The 27,545-nt window shown below is 42.4% G+C and overlaps 1 protein-coding gene across 2 annotated transcripts; it reads right to left on the bottom strand.

Moving 5' to 3' along the window:
• Positions 1–2,033: 2,033 nt before the first annotated feature.
• Positions 2,034–26,965, bottom strand: MAPK14 (mitogen-activated protein kinase 14). Of its 2 annotated transcripts, none has more exons than XM_082296241.1 (12): positions 26,242–26,965; positions 19,268–19,397; positions 17,078–17,136; positions 16,593–16,704; positions 16,041–16,070; positions 15,557–15,604; positions 14,998–15,112; positions 13,972–14,043; positions 6,266–6,345; positions 5,668–5,746; positions 5,213–5,386; positions 2,034–4,421 (listed from the first exon to the last, which is right to left on the bottom strand). In XM_082296241.1, exons 1-12 carry the CDS (start codon positions 26,355–26,357, stop codon positions 4,354–4,356), a joined length of 1,083 nt encoding a protein of 360 aa, XP_082152367.1. In that variant the 5' UTR covers positions 26,358–26,965; the 3' UTR covers positions 2,034–4,353. The 2 variants fall into 2 exon arrangements, with proteins under 2 accessions (XP_082152367.1, XP_082152366.1); XM_082296240.1 differs by lacking the exon at positions 6,266–6,345 and adding an exon at positions 8,391–8,470 and having other exon boundaries at positions 26,242–26,956.
• Positions 26,966–27,545: the final 580 nt, after the last annotated feature.

The following is a 27,545-nucleotide window of genomic DNA, read 5'->3' on the forward strand; positions in this document are numbered from 1 at the left end:
GAGGTTCAGGAGCAGCTGGGAGATGGGAACGGCCATGAACGGTTTGTGCCCCAGGCTTTGCTGGGTGCGGTTTCATCTCCTGCAGCAGCTCCAATCCCTTCCTGGGCCTTCTTGGACAAAACAAAGCCCATGTTCACTGCTGTGACCAACCAGACCAGCAAACCCAGCCCACGAGCAGGTCCATTCCTGGTAAGCAGAGAGCACCTCAACATTTCACTCCAGCATTAGGAGGCTCAGGTGGGGCTCCCACACAGGAGGTGCATCCTCCCCACTCCCCAAAGGAAGTGACTAAGCCGAGCCTTACCAAGCCAGCCCAGCTGCTTGCACAGTGTTCTATCCCACCAGCCCTCCACCCTGCCCAGAGCCTGTGCTCCTTTCATACAGGTCACCTGCAAAGTGTCCCTACAGAAAAAAACAATCTGGGGGGTGGGAAAAAATCATTGTGCCTGCTTTACGTGCCACCACTGCATTGGCCCTTATGCTCTTCAAGCAGCCACAGTAGAGCCCGCTGTTCATAAAACACAAACCAAGGACAAGGCACTATGGCCGTATCTGAGTAGATCAGCCCTGGCTGCAGCAGCAGCACAGCCTGGAAACAAACCACAGCTTGGCTGGGTCTATAAATACACCTGTGAGCAAGAGGTGGCACAGCAAAACCTCCTGGTCCTTAAGCAAACATGTAACTCCTCGGTTATTTGATGAACCCAACCCTTGCTCAGCTGCTTGTGCACATGCAGGCAATCAGCACCCAATTAGGGAGTCCTGAATAGCTGGGGCATGTCTGGGCTGTACAAAGATGAGTTAACTTCAGTGACCAAATCAAACAGGGAACTTAAGAATCATGAAAACCTTGAGCTGGAAAAGACCTTCAAGATCAAGTCTTACTGTGAGCCCAACTCTGCCAAGTCCACAAAAAGAAGTGGTGGCATGACCCAAAAATCCTTCTCCAGGCACTCTCTACAGTGCAGCTGGGGGTGACAACCAGGGCTACAATTTTGACCATGCTTCCCTTCTAGTAATAAACATTTCATCATGGGCCTACCCAAACTCCCAGCATGTTGTTCACACCTGTGATGGCCCCATCACTGACTGGAGCACAGTTGGACAATAATTTGCAAGAATTGCACCCTGACTGTTAAGCTTCATGAGTCAAGTAATTTGATTTTATAGATGTAGTTTATATTTTTTCCCCAGTTCAATTCTCACTGATTCTAGTTTTTTTTTTTTTTTTTTTTTTTTTTTTTTTTTTTTTTTTTTTGCTGATCAGGATATATTGTAACTGAGCACATTCTGGAATTGTAAACCTTGGGTGTTTGGAATTATTTTTTTTTCTCCCAGAAACCAACACATGACTGGTCCCCCCTCCTGAAGCCAGCAGACAGCAAAGTGAAGAGGAAGGCTCACAGAGCTGAGAGAACCCCCCCAGCACTGTTCTTTATCTTTTCTCAAATCAGCTGCTGTGGGAGTGGGGATCAACTGCCTGATTGGGATCAGCACCACCTCCCTTGGTTCATCACGGCCTAGAACTTCAGTGATTGTGGGCTGTGTGAGTGTGAAGAACAGCTCTGGTGAACCCAAGTTCTTCTGAGGGAGTGACACTGATAGACAAGGAGTTGGAAAAGCTCCACTGTGGCGATCTTTCCACCACCAACTAGATGGCAGCTGCAGAGGAAAAAAGCAAACACTTATAAATAGCAAACAAGCACAACCCAGTCCTGCTGCAGGAAGGTCCCAGGGCCAGGTAAGCAGCAGGATGTTGCTCTGTTTGTGTTGAATTAGTGCAACCCTGCACGAAACAGAAAATAAAAGCTGGGGGTATGTCTGTGTCCAGTAATCAGGGTCATAATCAAATTATTTTTGTAGCAAAGAGCTCACTTGGGGAAAACATGGACAGGAAGCCCCATGGCAGCAGAGTCAGCCACCAAGGTGTGGCCTTGTCCCCCACCCCAGCCATCACAGCACAGCAGAGAAATTCACACCATGCTAAAACTCAACACTTTAGTGCAGGAGGTTTCCAAGTACCAGCAGTGCAGTAAATCTGAAAAATAGATTTTATTATTAACCAGTGGTATTGTGACATCTTATCTGGCATAACCAATTACAGCAAAATCCATGGATAGGAACAAAATAGCAGATCTTGTCTTCTGGGTGCAGCTCCTGCCCAGGCAGCTGAGCAGCACGGCACTGGCAGCAGGGAGTTTGTGCCCCAGGGGCTCCCTCAGAGGACAGACTCCAATGAACCATTCACACACACAGACACACCCACACCCACACAACACCGATAGTTTTTAAAAATCTTTAGCAATATTTCCGCATGAAATCACACTGTAGCATCTACACATAAAATGGCTGATAAAAATAATCTTGCTGTAGGTTTACATAGTATATCTACATTTTCATTTGAATACCCAGACTGCTGGCCCAGCAGAAAAGGGAGGGTTTTTGTCTTGATTTTGTTGGGCTGTGGAAAGTTTTATCCTAGAGCACAACAGAGCTGCTCTCTTCATCTCAGCCCAGACCTTTAATAAACGTTTGGCCTGAAGAGATCGCTGGGAAGTAGCCTGGGAAGAATCAATGGCTTTGTCATCCACGTCCCATCCCTTTGTGCTGCCTCTTCAAACATGGGGCAAAAACACTACAAAAACACTCTCTGCCCCACAGGTAACAAGAATACAAAATACTGCAAAAGCCTTTCTCCTCACATACATGGGTACATTGCCCACACAGGATGCCTGCGACAAATTAAAGTCTAAAAATGTTTCCTCCAGAAGCCCTAAAATTGGGCTCCTGAGCTCCCCAGCTACAGATGGAGCACACAAACATGTTGAGAAACCTCCCCTCCTGCCAGTCCCTAACTCTGGGCACTTCACTCATGCAGAGTCCTGGAAAATACAAAATATTTGAACCACGTTTGTATTCAAACATACTCCCTTCTCATGTTTCCTCGGGCAGAGATCAACCTGCTAAGAAATAGCCAAGAAGCTCTTATGTGAGAGGATAAAAAAACCTTCTAGTAAATGTTAGTTTTATGTATATAAATATTTGTATTTATAGATATAGACAGTGAAAGGGTGATTGTGTGTTTATGCATGCTTACTTCTTTGCTTTGGATTCCAATACTTCTAAAAAAAAAAAAAAATCTTTTCAGGAAATAACTTAAGTTCTGGCACAAGATACTATAGTCATTTCTTTAAAGAACATTTTTTACATTTTTGATCTCACAAGAAACCCTCCAGTCCAAGCTCTCCTCCTCTGCAGAGAGAAGGTCAGAACAAAGAAAAAGGTGCTGGATATGACATCCTTCCCTCGTTGAAGCCTCTAGAATGGCAGGTATTTCACAAGGAGCTGCAGCACAGGAGGAAGGGTGCTGTGATTTTATGGCACTGCCTGAGGTACTCAGTAAACATTTCACTGATGATTGAACTGCCTCCAGTGCCATCCCCAAAAAGTAAGGACAAAAATCAAGCAGCTCTACATGCACATACAGCTACAACATGCAAAAACACACCACCTTGTAAGGAACAGAATACACAAATGTGTGGCTAGCAAGGATCTTCCCCAACCTCTGTCTCCTGGGAGATAATGCTGAGAAGCCTCAGAACAAGAGGAGGAGGAAAGGGTAAAACACAGGAATACCCAATCCAGGGGTTGAAGTTGTTGCCTCAAAGTTACTTCCCAATTACATTGAGTTCATGCCTGGCTACCTGGGAGCCTTCACCCTCAAGAACAGTGGGTCAGATTTCCACCCCAGACTTCCTTTCCCCTCTCTCCCCATTCATTTAAGGCACAAACATATTTACAGTTTCAAACATCATCTTTTCGTGTTCCAAGAATCAGACACTGGAAGGCCTCCACACTCTGCTGTACCAGGAAGATCTGGATGTAAATCAGACACCTGGCATTGAACAAGGACATCCCTCAACCCCACCTTCAGTCCGAAGAAAACAGAGGACCCTCTAAGCCTATAAACCAACTTTCATTACTTTGAGGTTACTCAGTTGTAGGAGAATTGATAAATGGCAATGATTGCAACCAAACCTTGAACTGTCACCTTCCCCACTTTGCCCCAGCAGTGCAAACTGGTGGTGCACTGTTACTCTGGAAGAACTAAGTGCAGTCAGAACAGGTCTCCAGAGGCTTGCCCCAGGCTGTACACAGAATACAAGAGCATGCAGCATGTTTACATAGACTCAGCTTTCTTCCCTCCCCCCTCCCTCCCCAGTTCAACACACACAAAACCCCTCCACTAAGGAGAATATTGTTGTGATGAGGCACTTGAACGATAATCGGAGAGTCCCTATGAAAAGGCCTTCCCTTCACAGTGAAGTGGGACAAACAGAAGAGAGCAGTTTCTCAGGACTCCATCTCCTCTTGGTCAAGCGGGGGTGGCACAAAGCTGATTACTTCATCATAAGTCAGGCCTGGGGGGAAAAGTGGGACAGAAACTTAGCAGCAGGACTATGATAGCACTACTAGACACACCTTCATGCAAGAAAACCTGCAATCTCAAATATTCTAACACTATTTTAAACAAAAAGTATTGTTTAATTAAGACAAAGAAGAAAAGAATGGTTACACCACTCTCAGAGACTAACATACACAATAAAAGATACTTCCAGAGCGTTGAGGAGATATAAGTTTGAAAACAAAGATATGTTTGTATGCTTCTAGTAGTAATTAGTTACCAGGAACTATGCTAAATATGTGCACAGCATGTGGTAGATTCACTCAGTGTAAGGACCTCAGGATCAACAGGATGCTTACATTTCTATCACTTTCTTTTGTGCCTCTAACCATGCCTTAGTTGAGCCTCAGCTCAAGGGATGGAGAGAAGACTGAGGGAAGACTCATCAAGGTCTGAGAGGAGCAGGCTCCAATCTCTGCTCTCTGTGAGCAGGGACAGGACCCAAGGGAGAGGATGGAGCTGTGCCAGGGGGATTTAGGTTGGGTATCAGGGAAAGGTTCTTCCCCCAGAGGGTGCTGGGGCACTGACCAGGCTCCCCAGAGAATGGGCACGGCCCCAGGGCTGCCAGAGCTCCAGAATTTGGACAACACTCTCAGGGATGCACAGGGTGGGATTGTTGGGGTGTCTGTGCAGGGCCAGGAGTTGGACTTGGTGATCCCTGTGGGTTCCTTCCAACTCAGGATATTCTATGATTCTACAACCACAAGAGAAGCTGACTGGCTCTCTCTCCCCTCCCCCCAGACTCACTTTTCCATTCTTCAATCTCAAGTTCTCTGCTTTCAAAGGACTGGTCATAGGGATCTGCCACGGGTTCATCATCTGGGTCATGGTACTGGGCAAAGTAGGCGTGGGCCAGCGCCTCTGCAGCCGTGATGCGTTTGTCTGTGTCCAGGACCAGCATCTTCTCCAGCAAGTCCACGGCTGCAAAGAGAACCAGACAGAGAGGATTTCTCACACGAGCTGTGTGACTCTACTCTGAAATGTAAAGCTTCTAAAAGCCCAACACATATGAGGAATCTGTAGTTTCTCAGGACCCACCCATCATCCACCATTTTCTTCCACTTACACCCTCAGCCTACACATCCTTCATAAATATAACCCTGTTCTGCAGTACTGCTGCAGTCAGAACAAAGCTTTGGGAATCTTTGTGTCCCAGGACATGCTAGCTTCAGTTTCAGGAGAATTTAATAAGCAAGTCTTACCCAGGGGATTGGCACCAATAAACACGTTTTCAAAGTTCATTTTCGGCATGTAAGACAAAGACTGGATGTAGTTTCTTGCCTGTGGAAATAAATGCTCTGTTGAAGTATCAGACAATATCCAGCAGAAAGACCAAGTACTTTTCAACGATCCTGAAGCACTGGTTATTATGGTCTGTCTCCTTGCTTACTCTGACACTAAGCACATCAGCATTATCCTGTCCCAACTAAGGCACTCAAGACAGAGGAAGAGCTGACATTACTTGTGGTAAAGTAAGACTGGAAAGCAGAGGGGTGCAGGAAGAGCCGATTCCCTGGTGTCCCAGCAAGGCTGGGTGCAGCCTGCTGTCCTTTGCTGAGCTGCACAACACAGCAGACACTGCAAAACCAACTCACAGCCAGGCTCTCCCAAGGCTCACAAATCTGTGGTTGAGCACGCACTGTCCAAACCTCACATCTTCATTTAGAACAAAAATCTTGCAGAAGAGCAGGTAGTTAATGGCCCACCCCATGCCACATGCAAGCATTTCATTTCCAGAAGTGGTGAACACTCAGAGTGAAGCCCTGCCCTGCAAACCCCCTTCATCTGCTCAGATCTCACCTCGCGGCTGGGCATCCTGTTAATGAGATATGCAGGGGGCGTTCCCGTCAGACGCATGATCTGCTGAAGCTGGTTAATATCTTAAGTGCCTCGTCAAGGGCTTTGTTAAAAACAGTGCAAAAACCATTTCAAACAGAAAACAGTCGCACACAAAAGCATCTCTTCTGCAAACCACAAGGCAAAAGCCATACAGGCAGGGTCCACTAATTTTTTCAACTACCTGTGAAATGTTCAGCAATTACACGAGTGAACACTTAAAGCAATGGAGAATCACTGCTCAGTTGGTAACTGCCAGTACAGAAAGTACTTCTGGTCCCATGGAAGTAGCATTACACTACAACAAGGTTGTGTTCACATTTCCCAGCAGTTTTAAGCCATCAGAATAGATGTTTCCTTTGGCAGAGGCTACTCCACAACATTTTTCCCTGTGCTGTGCAGCTACAGACAGCTTCAGGAAAACGGACAAAAATTGAAACAGAAACAAAAACTGTACCCTCTGCACTGGTTACCAGCTTTTTTTTTTCTTGCTGCATAGAAAGTGCTTAAGTTTCTTGTGGTGCAAAGTGAAACTGGTTCACAACTGACACCTTCTGAACAGCTCTGAGTGCCCTTTGACATGGGCTGGGTGACAGAAGGCATTAAATGCAAAATTAGCAAAACATTATCATTGCATAAAACAGAGTTAGCAGGTATCAGTGAACAGGGAAAGTGAGAGTAAGTAAAGTAATGCAGCAGAAAACCAGAATTTGTTATAGTGACACACTAAAAACCATCAAACATTCAAGAGTTTTGCTTTCCCCATACAAGGGGGGAAAAAAAAAAAAAAAGAGTAGAAACAGTATTTTACTGCTTTTTGTTTGTTTTTTTTTTTTTTTTTTTAAACAGACTCTTGTTTCAGACCTGGATAAGAGCAATTATTATTTTTATTGTGCAATGATAGTTAAAAAAAGACCCACTTCAACTTACATATGCAAATTAATCTTTTGCTTAATTTAGTCAACCTTCCACCTTCTGTCTCTTGCTAATCCCCTGTACTTCAAACACCAGAGCAGCCTTAAGGTCAGTTCACTGGGCAACCAAATCAGTCTGGGTTATTCAGCTCTAACCTCTCCAAAGGTGGAACATCCCAGGGCTTTTTACATTGATGGGATATCCAGCAAGTTGACCAATTTATTCCAATTTGCACTGCACATGTACCTTCAGCAGGTGTTATTCAAGGCTAATCTCACATTTGTATTTACAGTCACTGTTACAGGAACATTAAGCAGCAGCACAACATAATCTTATCACCACTTTCCACAGCTCTGATCCTCTGCTGCACCTCACAAACAGCAGTGACCTCAGTGCTCACTGTGCATTCACCTGCTAATCCCTGGCACTGATTTATTCACTCTACCTTCAGGAACAGGTAGAATTAAAGGCCATTTCACACTGTCTTTGCACAAGTTCACAATTCAGGATTATTTTCAGCCACTTGCTGTGCTGTACTAGAGGTCACCCTCCCAAATGGGGACTGCAGGAAGCCTTTTTGCTGTTCCCTTGGTAAAAGGGCCCCATACAGCAACATCCTACATAGCACAAGTAGTCATATGCTCAGCAGAACTCTACTGTGTGCCCTGCAATAGCTGTACAGAACAGCACCTAAAAGGCATTTTATGCTACAAAAACAAAGATAGTGGCAGCAGTGTTTCAGAAATTAATCACACTACAGAAGGGACTGTGTGTGTTTAGAAGATAACACACCTGCTCCTATTTAGAAAGGCCCCTGGGTACGCAATCTGAAGAAATAATAACTGAGACAAGCCTCAAGCTCTTAGCTGTGAAAAATACTTCCCCAGTAACACCTGGGATCACAAAGCATAAACCCATAAACTGAGAGAAAAGTCACGAAGCAGTAAAATGAGAATATGAAAGGATGAAATCATACCATGGGCAGAGGTAAGAGGAATAAAGATCAAATACACAAAGCATAAGAACTTAAAGCCATCCAAGAGCAAAGAATTACAAAGGAAGAAAAATAACAGAAAATAAATCCCAACACATTCTACAGATAGACTACAGGAGAACAACACACAAACTTGGGACTTCTGAAAGGGCAGATATTACAATCAAAGTGTAAACTCACAGACTCTGAGGAGATTTTCTTCAAAAGCTCAGGCCCTGGGGTTCCAACGAGTCTCAAAATGAGCTTCAACTGATCAATATCTAATGATGGACCATAAAGGAAAATGCTGGGAGAAATCAAAATGAAAAGCGCAACACATCACCCTATTAATGTTGAAAATTAATTCCTGCCAAGGCCTTGACTGAAAAGCTATTTTAGGCAAACCATATTCATTCCTCTTGTTTACAACTGAATATAGCTGAGCTCTCTCTGTATCAGACAGATTGAACATCTTGTCTACAGATACCCCACAGGCATTGAATCGGGCACTGAGTCCTGAACTATTTTGGAGCAGAAATCTTTTGCCCCACTGGCAAAGGCTGAATCTTCCATGCTCCCTTCACCCCCTCAGGCCCCACACCAAGCTGCAGTTAGCAGGATTAGGTTGCATTAGTGACAGCTGAAGTAAAGCAGAAGGCTGAAAAGGGTAGGCACTCATATTAAGAAGAAAGTCAAGGCTTTTTGTGAACACCTTCCAGGCTAATTCAGCCACTTGTAAAACTCAGAAGGTAAGGAAATGACTGGACCCTGCTCGTACCCTACAGCATCACTTCACCATGGGCACACCCTGCCCATGGCCAGGGCAGCTGAGCTGCTGCAGTTGGCACAGGGCCCTGCTCTGGGACCTCCTGGGGACCATCAGGGCAGGGGGATCAAAGAACCTGAACACCCCTTCTGCCCTACAGACCTGGCTGGAGCAGCAGGGAGAAACAGAACATGGGCTCAGGTTTAATACATCTCTGTGGAAAGCTCTCAGGATTGGACACTGCAGAGGGAAAGAATGTTTACCAGGAACAGAGCTCCCAGCAGGCCACAAGCCAGTCTGAGCTGTCCCCTTTAACAAGGCCTAGGTGACAAAACACACAACTGAGGGGGGGAAAATATCCATCAAAGACACTGTTTTACGTCTAAGTCTCAAGACACGAAGGAGACACAAAGTATCCTTTTTAAAACCATCAACGCATAATCTCCCTTCTTCCCTGGATCATCCTCCACAGGGATGTCAGACTGTCTGTAATGTTTATATTTGCCTTTAAAATGACACCAAAGTAGTTACAGAATTTTTTTTTTTAGACGATCTTCTTTTCTGGGATCAATGCCTTCCTGAGGGCTTAAGATACAGCTGCAGTTCCTTCTTAGAGTATCTTTTGAGTACTACAAGAACTTCAAAAACTGTCACCTGTTTAAAAAAAAAAAACTAGAAAAAAAGAGTTCCTGCAATACTGGCAAACTCTATATACAGGAAATCATCAATGCTTTGCTAAAACCTTCACCTTTTGAGGTAAACTTTGGTCTAAAGTTTTATATATCAAATTAATTAAGAGCCCTGGAAATAGCACTTTGTCAGAACAGCTGAATTAATTTCTCACTTGTCAAGTTACTTGGCAAACTTCTAGCTACTCAAAACACTCAAAATCTAAGAGTAAATCCAATATTTAGTTGTATTTAGCATAGCTGAATTGCTAACTCTGAACTGGCAATGCTGAAAATGAAATCAGAATATCCACCGCTGTAGGAGAATTAGCAAAGGACACTCTACTAACCACAACTGGCTCATTTAAATTAGATTTTCTTCAGAGCTATTTAAAATAGTTCTTACATCTTTCACTTATTCTTGTACAAGCAACAGTTGAAGTGCAAATTTTAGAATGCTAACGTGCCATAGCTCAGTTTAAATATTTATTTTAAAGGCATTTAAAAGCCTGTGCACAGGTGTGCCAACAATCTTGCTGCCCTGTTTGCTACTGGAAGATACTTCTCAGATAAACAAGAAAAACCACAGAATATGGAACTGGCACTGCCACAGCCATGCCAAAACCCAACCCTGCTTCTGGTTTTAGGCCTGCTGAACTACAGCATTCTTTAACTAGAGGACCCATCACATCCCAGAGAAATGAGCCACAAGCAATTAAAGACAGGAAAGAGAGTTAGTAAATGCAAAGCAGAAGAAAAACACCACCACAAGTGCATGGAGAAGGAAAGTACAGCATGCAAACCCCAAGTGCCATCTTCAAGGTACTCCCAAGGACTGATGAAGGATTCTAAAAGTCAGAAAATAACCTGCCATCACCACCAGCAGCAAATCTCACAAGACTGTAAGAGCTTATCCAGGCAAAGCAAAGGTCAAAGTTGTTTTAGCTGCCACCACAAGCAAGAATAAGGTGTATCAGAAGAATATGTAATTTCAGACTAGTTAGTTATCATGGAAGTCTCATACTACTGAATAAAAATAGTAATAAAAACACTCTTCAGAGTTTAAAGGAAAACAGTCAACTTAAAACATACAGAAAAAGTTAAACTAGTACAAGAAAAATCTAGATATTCTTATTTTTACTTTATATGATTTTATGCAAGTCAAATTGTCAAACAAAGTCAACTTTCCTACTTACTTGTATGAATCATTCACATTACAAGAGCTGTAAAAATGTAATATATGTGTTTAACAGAAACTGATCTTGGCATAAGACACATACACCAACAAGAAAGCCTCAGCTAAGCCTCCCATGCACAGAATCACAGAATATGTTGAGTTGGAAAGGACTCACAAGGATCAGAGTCCAGTGCCTGAAGGACTCTGATTTTCATCACCTCATTTTTGGTCTCTGACTTCTTTCCCACAGTCTTGATCCCTTCTCTGCCTCCTGGCACAGATTTTACCAGTATTAGAAATCCATCTTTCATCCAAATACTTCTACCCATAGATTACAACAGGAATAATTCAATTACCTTACATTCTGTTGTAAATTAGAAGTACTTCAGCAATCCGGCAGAGCTAAGCCCAAATTAAACACAGGGGTTTTTTGGTAGGAGTATCTCAATTCTTGCTTTAAGACAATTACAGCTGTGTTCAGAATCTCTACAGATTTAGAGGTTTAAACTCAATATTAATTTCTCAGTGGCATAATCATCACAGACAGCATTGAAAATCATCATTTCAGAGTACAACTTCATTACTTACCTGATTAAAGGAGCTTACAGCTTACCTGTACTGAACAGGTGCATCCCCAGGCTGTACAAACAAATATGTGATGGACTGTAAATAACATCAGAGCATTTCTGCTAAATCCTTGCTGAAAGGGACCAACACTTTAAACAAGAGAACCATCTGAACAGCGGGGATGATCATCCTGGGAAGCCATTACATATTCTGTCACTCTAATTTTGGAAATGTAAAGCTACAGAGTTGAGAAAATTTACATCTTGAAACCAAAAAGCAAGAACTATCTCAAATTTTCAGTTGTCAAACAGGAGCAGTTTCCAGCAACACAAAGTCACACATTGCCTCCAAGTGCACAGGGAATTTTGTGGAACTGCAGTGGATTTGGATATACCACATCCTTGGCAACTGGAGACAAGGCAAACATACCTTGAGTTATTCATGTTTATACTAATTCCAAAGTCAGTAAGTCAGCAGCTGCACAGTGACACTACAGGAGGAACAAGAGCCTCTGCAAATCTGTGGGTACAATGAAAGTATTAAGAGCCCAGAACTACCCAACAGGATCTGAACCTGGAAAACTCCTTCAACTTTCTCCTAAAATAATGCATATATAAAGGTTTCAAAGAGCCTTCCAAGACAGGAAGTAACTAGAACTGACCCATCTTCATTCTGCTTACTATCTTTAGATGTCAGCAAAACTGGACTGAAAGCTGCCAGCCTGGGTCCTTTCTAATCCTTGGGTAAGTGTTCCATGCACAAACAAGATTTAGAACCAGCCCTGCTCCCCTTTTAATTTTAATCTCATGATCAAAAAGCACAGACAAAGTGGGGAACCACACAGAAGGACTGGAAGAATTACAGTATGACAGAGTTTTGTTTAAGATGGGAAAGGATTGGGTCTGGTTTTTTTAAATCTAAGCAACTCAGAACAGAAAAAGCATTTAATTAAAAAGCATTACTGCCATTTGCGAAAGAAATTGAGCATTTAAAGTAAATCATCACAAGCATCTGCTGGGAGAGATAAATTAGTGAAGTACCTTATTATGATAAAGCAAACAAATTAGATCCTAGGAGTAAACTTCATTTTGCACTGCAGATATTAGTGCCTTTAATTTACAACTAAGAACAGAGTTGGAGACAAAACTTCTCAAACTTGGAAAAATCACCATTTTGTTCAATTCACAAAAACCACAAAATAAAATCATGCAGCATTTCTTACACGTTGCAAATCCTATTAGCAAATATTTTAGTTGCAAGTGTCAAGTTCTTTAAAATCTAAAGTGTCACTGTTGCTAGGGTCAAATAATGGCAACAGCTTCAAGACTTTCGCTTTGTTTGAATGAACAATTCCTGGTATCTCAGTTTTTCTTAAAAGAAACAAAAAAAATCTGTCCAAACCAACCTACACATGCTGAATCAACAGATAAAAATATACCAGCTTTTGTTTAATTCAGTTTCTGTCTTTGACAACAGAAAAATACAGCAGAGATGACTACACAGTACAGTACAACAAATTCGACAAATTTAGAGAGAAATTATGAGATGGAGTCAAGCAGAAAAAGAGGAGAGGATAAAGTTAAAGCACATTCAAAAGGGAGGTGACACTGTAAGAGCTGGAATGAGAGCTTCTCCTCAGGAGTGAGTTTTGGAATCCAGATGGTTTCTGGAGGTAACATTAAACAAAAGGCAGCAATTCCAATACCAGCTTTCTTTTCATCAAGAGCTAACATACTTGAATTAACTGACATAGATACTAACAAATCAACAAAAGTTATTAAAATAAACAAACAGTGGTTGAAATAATAAACTTTGGTAAAAGGTGGGCAATGTAATTTTCTCTGGCAAATAAAAGCCCAATTTCTAGGCAATGAAAAATCTTGCCAGTAGTAAATTACACCCCTATCTTGTGTGGCTGAACAAAAATTTTAACAATTTGCATCAAGTCTCACTTCCAATTTCCTGGGGAAAATATGACCAAATCTCACAAAGTCCGCTCATAAATTTGCCAAAGTGTCCTACCCAGTCCACTTTGATAAAGGAAAAAAAAAATACTTTGGAAAGATCTTATTCAAGCTTGATTTTTCACACCAGTACAAGCACACTGTGAAAGAAGGTCCACAGTCTGTTTACAGTCAAGCATGGAAATGGAACTTAAACATTTCAGAGCAATTTTAATGAGAACCTTGGCACTAAAGAATCTGCAAACCCCCTGCTTTCACAGCCAGGATACCTCCAGGATAAAAAGAAGAGAGGCCAGAAGGGATGCTTCACATTTACAAGAAACCTGAAGCATGAGAGGATTCTTGGCAGACATCCATGCAAGTATTAGCTACAAACTCAACAAATAAATTTAAATAAACTTAAAGGAAAGTAACTCCCAGATACAAACAGTATGTAAATCTAGTGATGACAACAGACAATAAAGGGGAACAGATGTGCAGCAAAATCAAGAACTTGCCTCCTTGTACTGTGAGTAAAAGAAGCCATTAATTTAAAAACAAACAAAGTCCATAACTAAACCCAGAACTTCTTTTCTCATCAATTATGGGAAAACGAAGATCTAATTTCAATTTCAAAAAAGAAATTATTTCTAAAGGATACGGTCTGTGCCAGGGAACAATGTTCTTCCAGTCAACAGTTCAGCCATAATGCATCCCACTGACCAAATATCAACTGAACAAAATAAAACAGAAAACAAAACATGATGCATAAAAATACAGTCTCAGCAGAATCACCCCATCCAACCAGTGCAAACAACTCCATCCTTAAATAGTCTTAGGCATTGAAGCAGTCTGAAATACATTGCAAGCTAACTGATACTGTTCTATGTCATCTAAAACTTGTACAAATAACAGAATTCAAGATCAGGCAACTCTTCTTTCCAGACTATAGCATGACCTGAACACCAAAGAGCTGGGGATGAATCTAAACCATCCAAGAGGAAGAAACCTGTTCAAGAGGGCTCTGAGGAATGGATTTGCATGTAGACTTACATAAATTCTACCCAAACCACCACCAACTATTACACTGAAGATACAAGACAAGCCATATAGGTGCAGGAGGGGAAAAGAGAAAGATAAGGTAGTGATATATGAAATTGGGGTAGCACATTTCTTTGGTGCTCTCCTGTACAAGAACTATTCTCAGACTTTGATTTTCTTCTCTGTGCCTGATCTGCAAATACTGCTGGAGAGACTGGAAACTGTGAGGAAGATAAATCTGTGAAGAAGTGGCTAACAGGAGAGGAAAGAATGGGAGATTTATACACTTTTTATCATTTCTTCGCGCTATAGCTCCAGACATTCTCCTCAACCAGATACATTCCAGTCACTTATTTTAAAAACCACTCTACTAGGAAAAGCAAGGGCTAAGTGCTGACAATATTTTGCTGATTGCAGTTTCAAAGGTTACAATTTAAAGAAGTCTTGTGAATGCTACTACAGTGATTCTTAACTTCCATCTGACAGACTGTGGTTCAAATACCAATTCTGAAGCATAATTACCAAGAGTGCCAATTTATGCAATCAGATGAAAGGGAGCACGTGCAAGGACAACCTCTGTTTTTCCCCCCCTACAATTCAGAAACTTGACAAAACAGAAAAGTCTTGTGCTGGCCTAAGGCATTACCTGTCTGGTTGTAATGCATCCAGTTCAACATGATCTCAGGAGCCCTGTACCACCGGGTGGCCACGTACCCGGTCATCTCATCATCCGTGTGCCGGGCCAGGCCGAAATCCAGGATCTACACAACACAGAACACACCAACTACTGCAGGGCAACAGTGCCAACAACCCAGCACAACCAACCAGACAATCACTGAACTGGGGAGAGGAGAGGTGGGAGAGCTGCAAAAACAGATTATGAAACTGAATTTCACAACCTGTGAAAAGACACTAGGCTAGAACAGCGTAGGACTTGACAATCAGCATCATGTCTGGGTATCTTGTCTCCAAAACAAGCAAACACATACTAAAGCTGTTAACTCTTCACTTTCATGATGATCATTAAAAACAGGAATAGGTACGAAAACCACATCCTTACAACTCTTTACAGCTGGGAAGCACATTATTGCTTTTCTACAAAAGTATTTTCAAAAGGAATTATTCTGACACTAGTTGCAAGGGACATTCGCATGGCACTCACTCAAATCTCAATCAAACAAATCAGATTTTTTAAATTACATTACCTTTAGCTCACAGTCTTCATTAACAGCTAGGTTACTAGGTTTTAAATCCTAAAAAATTAAACATCAACATTAACAGTGGTATATGTGTTGTTTCACAAGTCTGAAGTAGGTAAAATTGTAAATGGAGATAAAAATACAGATTCTAACTGAGTGCAAATACTAACTTTGGATAAATTATTTTATCACAGAGTCACATATCTCTCCCGTGGTTCTCAGAGGTGTCACATATAAGCACAAATGTATAAAGGCTTATTGTAACACTGGTGCTGCATATTTATATTTAATAGAAAAGCTATTTCACAAAGGAAAAGAAATTATGGATCTTGACAACCACTTCCCCTGTTCAATCTTTTTACTATTTAACCAAAAATAATTCTCAGAAAATTTTTTCTTGTTTCTCTTGGTGCTACGTTGTAAAATTCTATGCTTCATTTTTTAAAGATATTCTTTCACTACAGGAAATAATTTTAGAATAAATACTCACCCTGTGTATTATGTCAGCTGAATGGATGTACTGTAAAATAAGGTGACAAAATTTATGTAACAGTCCAAGTAGCCACCTCCTCATCTCTTCCCTAGAAAATACTGCCCTACCCCAGCCCACACAATTCAGATGCTACAGTCTGTCTGCAGAAGGAACCAGCTGTGTGTCTGTGGGTTTCAAGCAGGTGGGTGTTCCAGTTTGCCTCTCCTTAGGAACACCCAGGAGTGCTGCCACCCGAGCAGAACAACACAAGTAAACAAAACTGAAGAAATGGAAAATTCATAGCCAGAGCAGATTAGAGGGCATCACAGTTCATCATCTCCCAGACTCTGCCCATAGGAGCACATAAAAATGATAGGTAACCTTACTGATGCAGAGCTCCAGAGAGGCAGAAGTGAAAGAACAAAAATAAAATGTTATCCTGCAATACTTTAGGGAAGTTATAGAAGCCCCAGACTGTACTCATCTGAATCTCTGAGGATGTAACATTGACCAGGAACTTCCACCCCCCACGGTGAGCTGTCACCATTCAGGGATGACAGGGTCACTCACCTTCAGTCCCCGAAGGATCTGGTATATGAGAAACTGCACGTGGTCATCAGTGAGCTTCTGGCATTTCACAATGTTGTTTAGATCTGCTCCCATGAGGTGTGTCACCAAGTACCTGTGAACAAAGCAAACACGTGGGCTGTGAAGCAATCTCTTGAATAGGATTAGGATAAAAATTCCCCTATAAATCTCCAGTGGCGGGGCTGACTGTCCCAAAGCACGTTGTCGAATGAAACATAGACCGTGACACTTTAAGTAATGTAGGAAATTAATCCAGTGATTCCAACAGCACTGGGCAGTAAAACACAGCAAGTGGACAAGTCTGGCAAGTCCAATACCTTAGGATATACTGTAACTTTGTGTTGGAATTCAGGATTATTTGTGAATGATGGCAGACAAATTAAAGAGACAAATATTTCTGTCATAATCTGGGAGGCATGAGGAGATACAAAAGATATTCTGTTGCAATCTTCAGAGAAGTTACCTACACATCATTGAATTCTTCTAGTGATTTGGCAGGGGTGAACACATCCAACAAGCCAATCACCTAAAAAGAAAACAGTGAAGAGAAAAGCTGTGAAATATATTTATAGCATACTCTGATACAGTTACTAAGATCCTTTGTGGCATTGAAGTACTTATTCCAGTAGATGTTTAATTTCCATCTGTTCAGTGTTGTGCTTTATGCAAGCTAACGAGGCCTCCTAGAATTTCAAAACTTGATGCAGACACGTGAGTGCTCTGCAGCTCCATTTATTTGCTCAAGATCATCATGAACTAGATACAGGATATGAAAAACCACTTTATGCTCAAGCCCCTCAAACCACCACATCTTCCACACTTGCTGGTGTGTTCTGTGCCACATAAAACCAAATGCTTTTCTTCAAAACTGAGATCCGAATAGTCAGGACAATAGCACTAATATGCCTGCCTGAACCAGGCCTGATCATCTCTGCATCTGCAGGATTTTTAAATCACAACCTAGATAAACTTCCCACAGATAAATGATGGTATGATGAACTGGTAATACATATCTCTCTCTATAAAAGTGACTTAACTTCCTTTTATTCCTTACTCTTGAAGCTATATAGGCTCTTTGCAATGCCAATCAAAACATATTAATGAATCTCAGACAGTTGTAGTCACAAACTAATTTTCATTGCCTGATTAGCCTTTTTTTGTGGGTCAATAGATAAATCAAAGCTTTCCTGTTTGAAGAATATCTCAGCTATGAGAAAAGGTCCAGAAAGAAATTCCTGGGTACTACTGAGGTTTTTCACAAGGGCATGTCATGATAGGACAAACGTAGTGGCTTTCCACTGAAAAAGGGTAGATTTACATTAGATATTAGGAAGAAATTCTCCCCTGTGAGGATGGCGAGGCCCTGGAATGGATTTCCAGAGCAGCTGTGGCTGCCCCATCCCTAGAAATATCCAAGGCCAGGTTGGATGGGGCTTGGAGCAACCAGTGGAAGGTGTCCCTGTTCATGGCAGGGGGTGGCACTGGATGATCTTAAGGACCCTTCCAACTCAAAGCACTTGAGAGTTCTATGGATAGTAAGCAGGACCAAAAGTTACCTCTACTGCTGAGACAATGGTATCACACAGGAAGAATTATTGACAGTAACACACATGCATCAGAAGTTCCTGTGATGTGAGCCACACTAAAAACATCAAGATGATTTATGGGATACCAGCTGCTGATTGCAGTGGTTAGAAACCACACCACATAACCATTGGTGCCACAGCAGAAGCTCTGAACAGACCAGCCAAGGAGATCCTTAAAATGAAACTATGCTTGCTTGGCTTTTTGTGCTAGGTAAACGTCCTGGCTTTGCTCAGCTCATGTCCAAAGAGTCCCTCCCTTCTGTCAAGTCAGAGTTTGCTGGGACAAAAGAAATCAAGAGCCTTCCTTTCTTCTTGATGGTCTGACAGCTCTACCAAGAGCTCGTTATGAGAATTTTCACTGCACTGCACACAGAATTTGCTCCCAACACCATGCAGTATAAATATGTTGGCATGGTAATGTCATAGACAGAGGAGACTGGTCAGGCAATTGTCTTCTATACCAAATGGAAGCTTTACCAAAAAATAGTTCAACATAACATTTGCCACACTTCTGGTTTGTTTCCTTGTTGATGATTTAAGTGGATAGCTTGTATGAACAGCCATCTCATTTCCACCCCTTCATCACCACTCCTTTTTTCCTCCCTATTTTACCCATAGCAATCTAGTGAATGTCTGCTTCATAACTTTCTAAAACAGGCAAGGCAAAAAAAATTATTAGAAACACTACAGAAGACACTAAAAACAAGCTTTGGGATTTTCTTTCTTTAAATAAATGCTTAACATAACAAAAACTGCAATTTACTACTAGTAACCAGGAGAATGTAAGTGACACCACCTGTGCCCCAAATCCTTATGAACTTGCTAAATAACAAATTTGAGATTATTCTAGAAAATATTAAGATTTTTTAAATACAAAATTAGTTATTGTGGGGATTTTTGGGGTTGGTTTTGTTATTCTGCATGATTTTCCACAGCTGTAAGCCCTTGGACTACCGCAGGCTTTGCATTTAGCATTAGGAAAAAAACACGCAACAAGATATTTAAATGCAATCCTGATGGATGCTCAGTCCAGCTTCAGAAAAGCATTTCCTACCCTCTCCCTCAACTCACATTTTCATGTTTCATGTGCTTGAGCAGCCGCAGTTCCCGGTAGGTCCTCTTGGCGTGGATGATGGACTGGAACGGCCGGGAGAGCTTCTTCACAGCCACACGCAAACCAGTTTTTGTGTCAAAGGCAGAACTGCAACAGAGAGTAACCAAATTAACAAAATCAACTTTTTATGAACGCCTTCAAATCCACACTTATTCTAGATGGAGTTATTTAGACACTGAGTCACAGGCAACACCATTTCACCAATGAAAATGATTTCTAGGTATCCTGGTCCATAACCTGCACACCACCCAAAATCCCCATATATTTACACAATTGTTGGTTTCTGCAGAAAATGTTTAAAATATGAGTCTTGTCCACACAGTAAAGGACAATCTTGTCAAAAAAAAGAGAAATGTTTATGACTCTGCTGTCTAAAGTGCTCTTAAACATAATTATGCAGTAAAACTCTGGAGAGAAGAGTACTTATAAATACTATCACAATTCCTAAACATACTTTCATACCCCACACTTGATCAAAAAATGCTATGCTCAAAATACTATTTTCAGGGTTTAAGTCCATACAAAAACCCAAGACTTGTGCCTAATAAAATCAATTATGACTGTTGTCAATCATAATTGAAGCTGAAATTAAATTTCTTCAGTAAATCACATCCAATCCCCAAGTTCTGTTATACAAAAATGCACGTGAATAAATGATACGTAGCTTCCAAGTTACCAAAACTTGTCCCTTTAGCAGAAACTTTGTACATACAAATAGTATTTCTTCTTAAGAGCCCATGAGAACTTATTTAATCCTACTCAGCAACTAAAAAAATATATATATACACAGGCACATATATATTTTGTACTGTAAAATTATATTTTCTGAATTAATTCCTTATGCAACTTATAAAGCTCTGGTCTGTCCAAAAGGAAGGAGGAGGAGAAAGAGAGGATGTGAAATCAACACTTGACTCAAGACAACAAATATGGGGAAAGTATGGAATGTAAAGAGTCATACAAGGACAATACTGGTTGATTTTCCTGCTGTGTTTATGATTCAGGTGAACTCCTGATTCCATTTAAAAGTGAGTATGCATAGTTCTTGATAAACATCAAGCAAAAATAAATGCTACATATTTATAAAGGTAAAGTGTGAAATATAAAGCTTAACTAATGGAGCTCAAAACAAATCACACGAGTTGTCCTAGAATAAACCCACAACTGCATATGCAAAAACCACAACACCCACCCCACCAAAGGAGCTATTTGAAATAAATGTAGCTGTCATTTACTTTTAAAGCAACCACCTGGAATAAACCTGCAAAAAGACTCCTTATCTCAAATTTGCCCAGTTTCCAAGGAATTGGTAAGTGAAGTTTATGAGAAATAGAAAACACAACACCAGCACCCTTCTATGACCGGTGACCGTTCCCCCAGGCCCTGCCAGGGAATGGAAAAACCCCCTGTGCACAGTGGAAGAAGAGCATCTCCCTTTCTATAAAGGGCATCCACACAGCGGAAAGAGCTCTCTGGAAAATACACAGGAGTACACCAGGTCACAGGAGCAGCAACCTGCCAGAGCTGAACTACTCAAGCTACATCGCACTGGCTCAAAAAACACTCTTTAGCAACTGCTGCCACATGCAAGTTATCCTTTACACCTCAGCCTGGCAGACAAAAGAAGCCATCAAGCATTCATTTTTTAATGTTGATTTCAAATTGTCAAGTTTTCACACATCACTAGAAAATTAAAAAATCAATATTTAAGTGGCAATACTTCATGAAATGTAGAATTCAATTTTTTTTCAGCCTCAGGAAAAATTCACCATCTTGCAGTATTCAAATATCCCTAGTTCAGCCTGAAATTACGTGCCAGTATTTTACTGATATGTAAGGTGTTTTCTAGGACTTAGAGCAAAAATAAGCATAGTCATCATCATTCAACACATGCTGTTATAAATTAGTCATGACTCTTCACCAGTTTGCAAACATTTCAGGTACAAAATGCAGCATATACCAGTAACTCTTTCATCTTGCAAAGAAGGGAATCCTCTGCATCTCAACCACCTCCACAGCTCCAGAGGCAAATTTCTCTTTCAGTTTCCAAAATACTGAAATTTCAGAGCCACCAGACATAAGATCTTAAGATCTTAAGCCACCAGACATAAGATTTTCAGGATTCAGATGAATTTCAATTTCACTTTTTTTTTTCTAATGACATTTTTGGGGGTCATATCAAGTCACTGTGCTGTTGTAGTAGCTGTACAACCTCCAAGGGAACTGCAATCAGCAGTACTGGTTAAACAGCACAATGCACAAGCCCAGGAAAGAAAATTCTGTATTACTGCACATTCACAGTCTAGACTAAAAGTCAGAACATGAAGGTTGGTCGTATTTGTGGCCTGAAGACTATTTCCCCACAGATAAAATCATGCTGAATAATTTTCTGCCAATACAGATAACTGGCTAATGGTTCGTGCAGAGCTACAGAACAGCTGTCAGCTGGAGAACATTTTAAAGAACACTAAGCTGCCTTTCATCACAGACTTAAAACAGCTGCATTACACTGATCATATTTCAGCTAAAGAAACCCAATTAGGAAAAAATTGCATGATCCACAGTTTTAAATCCATTTTAAAACAAGATCAGCACAAATTCAGAATTTATCACACTTTTTTTTAACCTCTTACATGTGCTATGGCAAATGAACTGCATCCACCTCACCCTAAGCAAGCTAAAATTACAATTCTGATCTAACCTGAATTGAATCCAGAACACAGGAGGTAGAAGAAAACAATTATTTTAGAGAACCTATCCACTGATCCAAATTAGATCTTAGAAGAAACATTCAAAGCAGTCTGAGGAACTAAAGGATGCACAAAGTTACTTATGAGCACAGTTTATTTAAATATTAGATAATCAGAATGTTAATTTTTATGCAAAGGCTATTTTGCTAAATATATGCTGCTCATTGCTAGTGCCTTTGCAAATACCCAAGCTAACTGACTCTCTTTAGTGCTACCTCTCAAGTTAATTTATGGACCCCTAATCAGACAGAAAAACACAGTTAGTACCTGACAGTTCATTATTGACTTCAGTCACTTCTATACTTGCATTTCAGTCATTACCCTCCCAGCACATTATAAAAGTTGCAAATATCATTCTCCTGTGTTGCATTAGCTTCTGCTTCTAAGAAAGCTGTAATAAAAATCTCCCTATAGGACACATGCCCATACTAATTTCCCTTAATATCCCAAGTTCCCATACAGTGCAAACTCCTTGCCAGCACTTTCAGAGCTCTGCTCACAGCTTTTCTGTGCCTGCCCTTCTCCTACTCAACTCCCCCTTCCTCACACATCTTCTGCCAATCTTTCCTGTATGGCTGCTTCATCCCACTCAGTTTTACCCTTCTGTTCCTATCACTCCTCACAGATCTACCACACCTTGCTGGAGGAGCAGGCACCTGTCCCCCCAAGCACACACAGGCTTTGGAGGCACTTGCATGCTTTGATAAGGGATTAGAAGAAATCCATGGAGGAACTGTTTCTACACAGGTGATATTTAGGGTTATTTCATTTCCTCTGGAGCCTAATGTTTTAAAATTTCTTAAATCTATAATGTTTCTCTGGGAATTCTCAGTATCCAAGAAATTCACACTCAGTGTTAGTACACCTGTGGATTGAAATGGGAAGAAATCACAGGTTTTGAAAGGGCTGTATCACCTGACAGTCGACCAAAAAAAAAAAAAACCCAAAAAAAAAAAAAACCCAAAAAAAAATCTTACGCAAGATTTTGAGGAAGAGTAAGTCTTGGCTGTTCAATTATTTCCAAATTAATTAAGGCAATACAGATAGCTTGCAAAGCAATTAAACCAAGCCCATTATTTTACAAATGCATTAATACAACAAAGACCAGCTGCTAAAAATATAACAATTAAGTAAACTAAGAATATACCAAATGTGCTTCACAGCATCTCAGAAACTGATGGCAAAAATTGTGAAAACACCATTCTGCTTAGCTCAGAGCTGGCTGAACTGATGCCAGGAGTCGAGACTTCCCTCCAGCACACGCAAGAAATGAAGCAATCTTCCAACCAAAGCGTGAGTCACCAATCAATCCCATCTCTGTTCAGCAACTTCCCACTGCAAGATTTGTATTGTCTAGGTCCCTCTCCTCCTTACGTGAAATATTACAAAATGGATATATCAGGAACCATTTTTTTCCCCAGTGTAGGCCTGGTTACAAAAGCATGCAAAAGACTGTTGTATAAATATACAAAACTGATGCAAGAATGAATGAAACAGCATTTCAAACAACAGATGCCACGGCAATTGTTACGTGACTTAGTAAGAATCTATCTGAGGATACATGTAGATTTTTCTCAACGTTTTGGAACTGAATCCCTATTTGTATCTCTAACACTTCGAGTTTTTAAAAAATGGATCCTGAAAAATACCTGAGCTGGCCACTGGAACCTCCTTCTTCCAACACTGCACATCACCCTTCAGAAAACACTGCAATATATGCTCTCACTTCAGGCACATGTCTCAGGTGTCTCACTCAGGCTGCCTGCAGAAAATGCCTCTCCCTCCATCCACTGACTCCACAAGAGTCAGGTTTGTGTATTAGCATGTTCCAAGCCATACTCACAGCACATTCAAGCAGCCCACAACAGCACCACAGTCTAACTGACTCATCTGCCAGCTTAATGCTTTCTTTTTTATTCATTTTCCCCTCCACTTTCTAGAGATTCTTCATTTTCAAATGCCTCATTTTGACAACTAAAACAACAGAGAATTTGATTACATTTGAATATAATAATGCACTGAACATACATGGAAGTATATTTAACCATTTTGTTTAAGGATTGCTAAAACAGCACTATTTACTGTCCCAACAGGGATACACCAAACTCCAAGTCCCAAATGACACTAGGTCACTTTTTATTGGGGAGAAAAAATATCTCTAAAGGGACAGAGAGCGGAGCAAGTCTTTGCAGGAATGCCCTAAATAATATGCATCACTGCTTGGAGCTTAATAAACTACCATAAATATGCAAAGGTTTTTGTTTTCTTGAATTTTTCAATTCTGACATACTTTCCATATCACTGTATCTTTTCTGAAAACTATTTTTAGAAGAACATACAGGAAGCCATTAACATGGACTGTAAAAAGAATCTGTGCCACATGTCTGAAATTGCTTCCAATACAAAACTGTTTCATTTGGTCTGAACAAAGTTGCACAATCTTTGAAAGTTTTGACACAGCAAAACAGGAAATTTCATGAGGCAAACTCTCTAGTTACTGGTTGTGAAAACAAACTTTGCAAGTATTACATGTACAGCAGAGATTGTAGGGAGGGGGAAAAGACAAAGGGAATGGGGTGTATGATGTAGGATCAACCTTAAAACACAAAGGACAAGGCACCAAGCAAAATAATTTCCCATTACATTTCAGGAGTTGCATAACTCTGTGACACATACAGGGGTATTTATCAGCTGTGTCGACAAGGTCCTTCTTTCACCAAATGAAACCTGTCTATTCCCAAATCATTCTATGATTATGTTCAAAAAAAAAACAAAATAAACAAAACACCTCAGCATGTATACTGGTTATTCTTGCTACAAAATTGACCAGCCTGTTTTAATTTTATAAAATGCAAGCATCTGCACACTTCAATTGCAGCATTTTAAGAAATGCATGCTATTTAAGCTCAACTTACCAACAATTTTATAACCGGTTAAGATCAGCTGAGAGTATTTCATTAAAACTGTAGCACATGCAAAGCAACTTATTTTCTTTACTAGCAGAATGCAGCATGCATCCCTGCTTATAATAAAAATTATATTCATAACATAAATTTGCACACTATGTTCATAAAAACATATGCATGCCTGCTCGAACACAACAGCAAAGCAGCTAGGTAATTACGCACCCATATTTCAAAATTCTGACTGCAATTTGACAGAACCAAAGAACAGGGAATAAAAACCAGAATGCTCATGTGAAAGATGTTTCTTAGTCAAAGGAGGCAGTAATCTGTGAACACTTTACTAAATGATCGGTAAAGTCTGGAGTCAAATTGATTCAAATACTACCTTGTCTTAAAACTAAAGTAAAGTATGCAGCTCCATTTATGTTTAATGATCCACCATACTTCAGCAGAGAAGCTACAAATTAAGGACATACTGTACCTCACACATGTGGCCTGGCTTGTTCCTGTTAGGTAAGCATTAAAAACTAAACTCTTCAAGCTCCCTGTATTTCTGCAGGTCTCATACCAGGACTTTACTCTCTCTGGGAGCACATACTGCAGTAATTCTATAGCAATAAAACGAGTCTTCCAGTGTTCATCTCTTATTGCCAAGACAATATCGGCGCTTGTAAATCCACTATAACAAGTCAGGGATACAAAAGCCCTCATAGCCTTCCCTCTACTTCTTGCTTATCAACAAATTCCAGATAAAAATACAATTGCCTTAAGTATAATCTATCCTTCAGGTCCAGAAAGAAACTGGGACAAGAGCTGCCAAGCCCTCAGCTCTGCAAAGCCAGCTATGGGGGGCTTACCAGGCTCCATCCCTCTGCTCTCCTCACCTACTGACTACAAGAAACCACATTGAAATATGCCCATATGAGATCATTCGGGGGGGTGGGGGGAGGCCGGGAACGACACATTATTATCTTCCCCTGCAAAAATGTTTCAGAGCCACCTGCCATGTGGTGCAATCCCCGACGCATTCCAAAGACGAGACTGCGGCTTCCCGACAGCACCGCGCGTAAACCCGGGAGGAAAAATGCCTCTTGCAGGAGGCTGGTGAAGAGCTAGGGGAGAGGAACCCCCGGGGGACAGAGAAGCCCCGCTCGCCGCGGTGCCCGCCCCGCACGGATCCCGCCGGAGGTCCCTGCAGGGCAGAGGGGGCCGAGGGGCGGGGCAGCGACCTAACGCGACCTCCCCCGCACAGCCCGGTCCCCTCCCAGCACTCACCAGACGGAGCCGTAGGCCCCGGAGCCGACCGGGGAGAGGTTCTGGTAGCGCTCGGGCACCTCCCACACCGTCTTGTTGAGCTCCTGCCGGTAGAACTTGGGCCGCTCCTGAGACATCTCGGTTGCGGAGCCCGCCCCGCCCGGCGCGGCGGGAGGGGGAGGCTCTGCTCGCGGCTGCAACAGCACCGCCGCCGCCACTACCTCCTTCTCCTCCTCCTGCAGCAACAGCAGCAGCGACTTCTTCCTTCCTTCCTTCTTTCGCTCCCTCCCCTCAGCGCTCCCGGGTGGGGGCAGCCCCGCAGCAGCGACGCCCCCGCTGGCCCCTCACGCCCCGCCCCGCGCCGCCGCTGCCCCCCCTCCCACAGGCACGGGGGGCGAGGTCGAGCGCGGCCCTGTCACCGCCTTCCCCCGCCGCTCTCCCTCCCTCTCTCCCTCCCCGGGCTGTGCCACGAGGGGCGGGATGGCCCCGTGAGGCGCGGCCGGAGGTCGTGCGGCCAGCAGCGAGCGAGGCGGGGGCGCCGGCGTGCGGGGCGGGGACACGCTCCCGCCGCAGGTGGGACGGCGCAGGCGACACCGCAGCCGCCGCCTCCGCCCCTCACGTCCCGCCCCGAGCGGCACAGCCCGAGCGGCGGACCCGAACCCCGGCCCCGTACAGCCCAGGCAGCTCCGGGCGCTGACGGCGGGCACTGGCCCCGCTCTCGCCGCACAGCCCGAGCGCGGAGCCCGCTCCCCGCGGGCGGCACAGCCCGGCGGCTCCTCAGGGCCGCGCTCGCGAGAGCTCCGCGCCCAGGGCACGGATGCCCCAATATGGAGCCCGCGCGGCGGCGTCTCGCGAGAGCGGCGGGGAGGGCGGTGGGGCCGGGCCCGGGCCGAGCTTGTCCCGCCTTCGCCTCAGCGAGCGCTGCGCTTCTCCTTGGGCTGTTCTAAAACTAAAAAGGAAAATAGATAAGAAAGCTTAGCTAGGGCAGCACAGGGTGAGTAACAGCCTGCCACGGTGTATCTCAGCCCTAGTGCTCCTGAAGCCTTGCAAGCGGGTATGAGTTGTTCCTGTGAACTTCCCGAGGATGTTTTGTTCCCTTCCAGGGCTGTCAAGCCAGGAGGGATGGAGAGAACTTACTCGCCCTGCACAGATTTCCCAGTGTCCTGATCTTTCTCTGTGTTTTTGGAGGATAAGCTACTTCTCAGTACTTCTCAAAAGGCCTTGCAGTATCAAAGATACACGTGTTTTCAAGTGCATGCATAAGTCTCAAGTCATAAAGTGCAGCAGGTTAAGCTAATTTTGTAGTGGAATCCATGGTGTCTTCA

The sequence above is a fragment of the Coloeus monedula genome (genome assembly GCF_965178545.1).
Source record: "Coloeus monedula genome assembly, chromosome: 23".
NCBI lineage: Eukaryota > Metazoa > Chordata > Aves > Passeriformes > Corvidae > Coloeus > Coloeus monedula.